This window comes from Eurypyga helias, unplaced genomic scaffold (genome assembly GCF_000690775.1).
Source record: "Eurypyga helias isolate BGI_N326 unplaced genomic scaffold, ASM69077v1 scaffold13861, whole genome shotgun sequence".
Taxonomy (NCBI): Eukaryota; Metazoa; Chordata; class Aves; order Eurypygiformes; family Eurypygidae; genus Eurypyga; species Eurypyga helias.
The window spans coordinates 21772-30000 of NW_010229058.1; the positions used below are offsets into that span (position 1 = coordinate 21772).

At 39.9% G+C, this 8229-nt stretch overlaps 1 protein-coding gene across 1 annotated transcript in view; it reads left to right on the plus strand.

Moving 5' to 3' along the window:
• The window catches only part of TMEM57 (transmembrane protein 57), a 20662-nt gene extending 12970 nt beyond the window's left edge, over window positions 1-7692 (plus strand). Inside the window, exons 6-10 of the mRNA XM_010160257.1 lie at window positions 2155-2313; window positions 2509-2691; window positions 3485-3605; window positions 5089-5263; window positions 6526-7692. Coding sequence (XP_010158559.1) covers window positions 2155-2313; window positions 2509-2691; window positions 3485-3605; window positions 5089-5263; window positions 6526-6728 — 841 coding nt within the window. The 3' untranslated portion in view covers window positions 6729-7692. The remainder of the gene's footprint in view (window positions 1-2154; window positions 2314-2508; window positions 2692-3484; window positions 3606-5088; window positions 5264-6525) is intronic.
• Window positions 7693-8229: the final 537 nt, after the last annotated feature.

The window sequence follows — 8229 nt, forward strand, 5'->3', positions numbered from 1 at the left end:
GCTGGCTTAGGAAGTTTGAACTAGTGTCAGTACACTGTTGCCAAAAATACAAATTCAGCTTGGCCTGTGCCAGCACCTCTGATTTATTCGGGCTTTACCTGATCAGTGCATCTTTTCCTGGAATACTAAATACCCCAAATAAATCCTGGTATATATTATGTGAGCAAGTTTGACATAGTCCTAGTTATAGGGAAAAGGCTATTTACAGCCATCTTATTTTCAAAGTTATCACTTTATTATGGAGATGGATGTTGTTGAAATTATTTATGGATACTTGTCAGTGTTAAGTGTGTGTGATTTATGTGCATTCCTTTACGTTGTCCTACCAACCATTTTTTCACCTGTTTATGAAAACTTGTCTTAAAATCCATCAGCTGTTGGCAGACAACAGTCTGTTAATGCTTCCTACAGCATTTTACTTTAATTGGTAGGTTTGCTTTTTCTCAAACACTGAAGTTACTGCTTATCGGAATATTAAACGGAATGGTTACATCATCGCCCAACGACTGTCCAGCTCTATCACTTAACGTACTGAACAGGGTGAAAATACGTACCTAACACCCTCTGCTGATGGGTTTTCCAGTTTTGGCTTGTGTGCTATGGTTACCCGGCTGAAGGAGTATTTGGTTAGGTTTGCAAATTCTTTTCCTCCTACAACTGAGTAAAAGGTGTTGAAATGATTTGTGGTCTTCAATATGAAATGTGTACTTGCTTTGTATTATTACTGTTTGCCTGCTAAGTATAAGTTGGGGTGTCTTTTTAAAGGTACATTTGACCACAATTTATACTGTATAAAAAAGAATTCATCCTCGTAGTAGGGCAGTTCAGGTTGAACTAGAAAGGCAGCTTGGTACAGCTGTAGAAAGTAGGATCTGAGCATTTGAGTTATATGAGCACATTATGGACCACACTCCTTTATGAGCTGTTTCTTGCTGTTAATGTCCTCAGCAGAGCTCTTCAGTGCAGCTTTAGCCTGTTCCAGATGTACTTTTATGAATTTGCATAAGTTGGATTCCACATTTAATCTCTTCATTCATTCACACAGGATGTTCTTATGCCTCATGGTTATATCTCTTGCTAGCCTTTTAGGTTGAAATTTTCCTGCACTGAAACCTGAAAGAGCCAAGTGTTTTCATTATCAGGACAAAAAGCTGTAGCTCTTCATCTGCACCAGTCAGTGTCAATAAGGACAGTCCGTTTTGGCTTTTGTGACTAGTTTTCCTAAGTCTTAATGGTCGACTACCACTAATTCTGCGTGGAACTTTAGGAAATAAAAATACCTTTATCTTCTTTATGAACATTTTAATCCTTTAAGATCAATAACTGACGGACCAAATGAGGATTGTGTGAATGACTTGAGAGGCTTACTCACTTTAAATAAGTATGTAACAGTGCTCATAAAAACAAAAAGGCTAATTATTCACCAGTGATGTGTTTTTAGTCTAAGAAAAAAGTTATTTTGAAAATGTAGGGAAGAAATTAAGGTGAGCTGGTTAATTTTATTAACAATTTTGGTTGAAAATTATTAATAAGCTTGTGTGAATTCAAGAACTTTCTAAAGCTACAATTAAGCATATAGCAGATGGTCTGTGTTCAGGAGCAATTAAACCTAAATTTTCTGACTCCTAAACTGTGGGTGACTTAACACATACTGTTTATTCAACACGCACGCATGTACTTCAAGAGGGGAAAAAACCCAAACCATTTAGGTGAGAATTGGACAGTATGCTCCATAGCTCAGCTATAACTGACAAATAAAACTCATAATTCGTTGAGAAAAGTAAAATCTGTTCATACAGGCACCTGCCCTTCTTTACAGCTTCTCAGACTTACCATTTCACTTCTGCTTGAAGAGGAAAAATATAATTCCATAGGATTTGGTTTACCATACTGCAGTGCATGGAGGATAACAAAATTCCTGTGGGAGGTTATGAAGCGTGCGTGTAGCTACACATAGAGCTACATATATGCACTTATATGAACCTTTATTGTTATTATTTAGCAAGGATAGACATAATATCTGAGAACTGAGTATTTTAAGAATCAAGGGTTTGGGAGGGTTGACAGATGGTATGATGTTTACTCTGTTTATTTTTATATAATGTGCTTGAACCTTTGGGTAACTGACTTGTCTTTTGAAATTGTCTTTCTTAGGTTGGAACAAGATATTAAAAAGTTAAAGGCTGACCTGCAAGCAAGCAGGCAGATCGAACAGGAGCTACGTAGTCAGATCAGTTCTCTGACTAACACAGAGCGGGGAATTCGATCTGAAATCGGACAGCTCCGGCAAGAAAACGAACTCCTTCAGAACAAGTACGTGTTTTACACAGCTGTGTAGACTAGTTGCTGATAAATGTAGTCTGGTAAAAGGGAAACATTACGTTGAGACTTTACAAAATTTGAGGCACTGGTCTACAAATCCAGCGAGACACATTTGGGACCACTGACTGCACTTTAGTGTCAGTAAGTAAAAATCCTCCATTAAATCCCAAACCTGTTACCTTCCAGATTACATAATGCTGTACAAATGAAACAAAAAGACAAACAAATGATCAGCCAGTTGGAGAAGAAACTAAAGGCAGAGCAGGAGGCGCGAGCCTTTGTAGAAAAACAATTAATGGAAGAAAAGAAAAGAAAGAAGTTGGAAGAAGCAACTGCTGCACGTGCTGTCGCATTTGCTGCTGCTACAAGGTACTTTGTTCTACCCCAGAGGCAAGCTCAGCTCCAGAAAACTACTGAAATGTAGCTGTTGTTACTGAAATGTGTTTGGGAGGGGGGGTTGGGGAGGCGTTTTTCACTCTCCTGTACATAGAGCAGTAGTATTTGATTTTTAAAAAGAAGCTTTATTTTTGTTAAGAGGTTTATTTGTGTTCAGGCAGTGGGAGGACTGGGAGATCTCCGTCCATGAAGCTGAGTCGCAGCACTCGTATACATTACATTTACAGGGTGTAAAGGATGAAAATGCTCCAAATTACCTGCTGTATCTTGCTTGTGCTAACAGAGAGATGTTGTACCCTGCACGGGTCAGTCTGCTTTAAAAAAAAAGAACATCCCCTTTCATGCGGGGACTGAATCAAGCGTTGGCCAAAACAGTGATCTCTCATCTTGGAAGTTTTCTGCTCTGGCCAGTGACTGCCAGTGCTCAGCCCCGTGGCGTTTCGGTAGTAACTGGTGTGTAGGTGGGAAGCTTTTCGAGAAGAAAGCATGGTGCAGGTGTGGATGACTTTAAACTGCGGTGCTCCAAATGTCTAAGAAGAATTATTTCCGCTTTTCTGTTCTCCATATTTCATAAATATTCCAAATTTCCTAATACTTGAGGTATTACATTGAGGAACTTTTTGCATTGTTGGCATAAAGGAAGAACAAAGCTAGTTTCCTCTTTTTATCCTTCAATATTTATGTTAATTTTCATGTTCTAAACAGTTCAGGAGTGACAGCCTAATTCTTATTTCATCATCTTTCTCTTATAATGTTTTTTCTGCAGGGGAGAATGTACTGAAACTTTACGAAATCGTATCCGAGAGCTGGAGACAGAGTGCAAGAAGCTAACAATTGACATAAAGCTGAAAGAAGATCAGATACGAGAACTAGAAATGAAAGTTCAGGTAATGAGAAAGCACTGGGGGCTTAGATCAGCATCACAATGAGCGCTTTCAGCCCTCTGAAACTGGGGGATCTGTGTAAGAGGCAGTCAACGCCTTCAAGAATGATGCTCTTCAGGTGTCTCTTGCATGTCTTGCATCAGCCTCTCTAAGAACGTGGGTATGAGGGTGGTTAATAGTCTCATGCTCCACACCACTCCATTGTTTAAATAATTAGATTTATTTTTTCCCCAAACCTATGGTCTGGGTAGGCTGAGAATATAATGCCCTCAGCAACATTTTTTATCTAATCTGAGGAGCTTGTTGCCAGGCTGCATCATTACAGATGTCATTGCTAGCAAGTAAGTTTGCTTGCTCAGTGCAGTCTTAATCACTGGCCAGATGTGGGGTTTTTTGGGAAAGCACTTGAATGGTGAAGGTACGTTGTGGTGGACTCGCAGCAGACACAGTCTGGCGTGTTAGAGTTTAAAAACTCAAGCGTGTGAGTTGAAGTTGACCTTTATTCCTTTAAAATGCCTGTTTCTAAAGATGTGCTTGGGCTGGCAACTGACAGTTTGCATTAATATATCTTTTTAAAGTCTTAAGGGTTTTTTTTTGGACCCTCTTCAAAACCCACCTGGTGTTCTTGTGAACTTGTTTTCCAGTACCGTGTGCAGCCTTGTTGTTCCTGGGTTTACCAGACCCTTGAAAACAAATGTGGTTTATCCATGGAGAATATCAGCATGTCTTTCAAATAATTAAAACTAGCTGTAATCAAGCTTTTTAATTTTATTATCATCTTCAAACTGCTAGGGAAGTTTTTTGTACAGGCATTAATATTTCTCCTGCTGTATTATTGTTCCGTTAGTTAAAAGCACGGAGGTTTTTTGCCTAGCATTTCTTTTTTCCTTCGTTGAAATGTTAATGCGTGCTTCCCCGCTGTAAGGCGACTGTCTTATGCGCAGAATACTTGCTCCCTTTTCTTCTCTTTTCTAAAATGTCTGGGTCTGCAGCACAGTTAGGCTCAGTGTGGGAAGTGTTCTGAGATAAAGCAATCCCTCTCATCATCCAAGTAGCTTACAATGCAGCATCTATTTAGTATCACTTTAAACTGTCTAGCAAGAAATCGGTTCCTGTTGTAGCCGTTTTCCTTGTGGGAAGTGGTTTCACATTCTGCTGCGCAGCGTCTTCGCTGGCACTTGGAGGTGCTGAGGAGGGTTTCAGAGTGGAGGGTCTTGATACAGATGATAGAGGGTTGAGAAGCAGAGTAAATGGTACTTGCTCACTGCACTGTAATTATGCATTGTACAAGATGGCTTTAATCACTTGTATGATCGTTGTGTATAATTACTGGAGGTAATATTACAGTGTCCTTAATTAACCATCATTTTAATTTTACAGTATTAATGCCAGGCCCGGTGGTGTGCTGTGAGGAAGAGAAAGACTTCTCAGTGTTTCTCATGTGTAAAGCCAGTGAGAATAACATTTGTCCTAATTACTCCTACAGGAACTGCGGAAGTACAAGGAAAACGAGAAGGATACGGAGGTGTTAATGTCAGCACTTTCAGCCATGCAGGATAAAACACAGCACTTAGAGAACAGCCTGAGTGCGGAGACAAGAATCAAGCTGGATCTGTTCTCGGCGTTAGGAGATGCAAAACGGCAGCTTGAGATTGCCCAAGGTAATATGGGAGAGTTAAATCCACCACACAGCGCTGACTGAAATTGGGAAAATAGAGCAGAAAGAATAGCCTACCTTTTTATTTAGGGGGGGGCTACTCCCCCCACTCGGCGTTTCAGCTTGCACTGGGCTTTTTGTCTTCTACAGCTTAGTGAATGGGGGCCTGAGCAATCCAGCTGATCAGCTGACCTGATTTCCCCAAGCTGTTAAACTGAAGACGACAAATGTTAAGATGGGCATTTAAGTTAATTTATGATGATTTTCTACATTTTTATAAACCATTATCTTAAAGCTGGAGAACTTCTTTTAAAGAGCTAGATGGTAAAATAACAGTTGCCATCTATTAAGCCCCTGTCCCTGAATCCTAATAATATTGTGGTACTCTTGAAGGAAATCCAACCTAAACTGGGGAGGAAAAAAATAACCCGACCTGTGTTAAACTTCACAGCAGTGCTTGTGCTGGGCTGGTGCTGCCGCCAGCAGAGGGAGCACGAAGCCGGTAGAACACCCTGCCCAGACTGGCCTTTGTTCAGCTCTGCAAACCATGAACCACAATTCAATAACCGTTTGATTTAGAGCCTGTTTCATTTCCTTGCAGAAGTTTTCTTGGTTGCAGGAAAATTTGATTAGAGTGAGAAATTAGAATCACAGGGTGGTTTGGGTGGGAAGGGACCTTAAAGCCCACCCAGCGCCACCCCCTGCCATGGGCAGGGACACCTTCCACTAGCCCAGGTTGCTCCAAGCCTCATCCAGCCTGGCCTTGGACACTCCCAGGGATGGGGCATCCACAGCTTCTCATTTTATTTTATTTATTTGTTTAATTTCATAGGTGTTTCTCTTCACATAGTTGCATAAATTGCTGTAGTGACGATGTGAGCGTGCACGAAGAGGGGGTTAGAAAAAACGGTGAGAATAGGGCAGTTTTGAAAATAAGATAAATAACACATTTAATAAGGAAACGCTTGCGAGCTGCTTGTAAAATGTGAATGGAAAAGTGCAGAAAGGAGTTGAGCCACAGAAATAATCCTTCGGTGTGGTGCAGCTTTGAATCCAAACAACACAAAAGCTGGTGGAAGTGCCGTATGAGGTTGTGTTACTAGAGGTTCCTCAGCACAGCCCAGGAGCTACACGAGTTGTGCTTTTCCTGGTGCTGTGTTCGAGCGCTGGATGTCTTCTGGGTGTGTTGCATCAACAGCTCTTATTGTTGCACAGTTGGTGGAGGGTGAAAACATGGTTCTAAGTGCTGTTATTTGCTGTTTTCAGGGCAAATCATTCAAAAAGATCAGGAAATCAAGGACCTAAAACAGAAGATTGCAGAAGTTATGGCAGTAATGCCCAGCATAACGTACACTGCAGCCACCAGCACTCTGAGTCCTGTTTCCCCACATTACTCTTCCAAATTTGTGGAGACCAGCCCTTCTGGACTTGATCCCAATGCCTCTGTTTATCAGCCCTTGAAGAAATGAATGCCAATTTTCTTTTTGCCCAGTAATTTTGTCATGCTGAAGGCATCACACAGGAGTGTCTCTTGCAGTCAAGATGAAATTGTATTGTGTGAGACTGTATTTGTTGTCATTTAAAACAGGATAAAAGAACATCCGGATCGACTAGAACTGCCCATCAGTTTTTCTTGTAAATTTTTAGAAAACCTTTGCAATTTATTTTCCTTGGCCAATGCATTAAAAACAACTCTTGGTTTTCAAGTAGCCAATTTTGCCTTTTTATGTACTCTTGCATGGTTTCCTCTTGAAAAATACAGGGCTTTGCTTGATTTTGAACCCTTTCTTTTTTTTTTTTTTAATGATCAAGTTGAATTCGCGGACTCGTTCAGAAATAGTGAGGGAAAACCTTTAGTTTTTACAGTGAAAGGGTTAAATAATCTAACAAAGCTTTGATTTATAGGTGTATTAAATACAAATATGTGATGTTGCAGAAGATAATTTGATTACCCCTCAAAGGACCAAACAAATTTCAGGGGCGTTGTTTAAGGGAAAGAATAAGAGAATAGACGACGATGTGACGGTGGTTGTTGTGTGAAATATTTATATTCCCATTGGTGTTTTTAGTCATTGAGAATTGCTAACAGTCTTGTTCACAGTGCCTTGGGAAAAGACATTTCAAGAGGAAACTTGATAGTTTAAACTATTTTTTCCCCCCTTCACTGTCATCTAGCTTATATATCAAGCTCATTACAGAGTCTACTGCAGATTGTACATGGTAATTTGGATGTTCATTATAAACCAAGGTTACATCTTCTGTTTCTTTTGATATAAACTCAGCAGTGTTCTGTAACTTGCCTTGATTATACTGCATCGTGGAAGGCACAATATTAATACAGGAAGCGTTATTGTGAAGGCGGAACTGTGCAATGTACTGTATACAAGAGACTGTAAAGCTGGCTAATAAAAGCTGCAGTTCTGGGTTTTTTTATTTTATTCAATTGTGATTTACACTTTATATCACCTTGTGTTGGACAGTTTAAATGGAGCTGAATGTTTTTCAGCTGTTGTGCCAAGGGGGTTTTAAGGAGTTTGAAAGGAAACTCATAAATCACACAAAGGCCTCGGTCAAAATGTATATTATACATTGATAGGAAGGGTTTGCACTGGCAACTTCTGAAGTGATTCAGATTGTTTGAGGGTGGGGATTGGAGGGGTGGGAAGCAAAACTGTGTTGGAAACTAGCAGAATTATAAACCCAACATTACAATTTTGCAGACATGCAGTGGAGTCTGGAAGGACAAAGTTCTTCTTGAAAGAAGATTAATTTTTTTACACAACTTTCATGTTAATTGGCATGTATGCCTCATTAAAAAAAAGTAGGACACGCAAGTCAAGCATTAAAGTTTCATCATTTTAATCAGATATTCTTTTGGGATAAAACTTCTAGCTTTAGCCAGGTGTGCATGTTGCTGTCATTTGCATTTTTGAATCATCTTGTGTAACTGTCACCATAAAAGTGTTACTC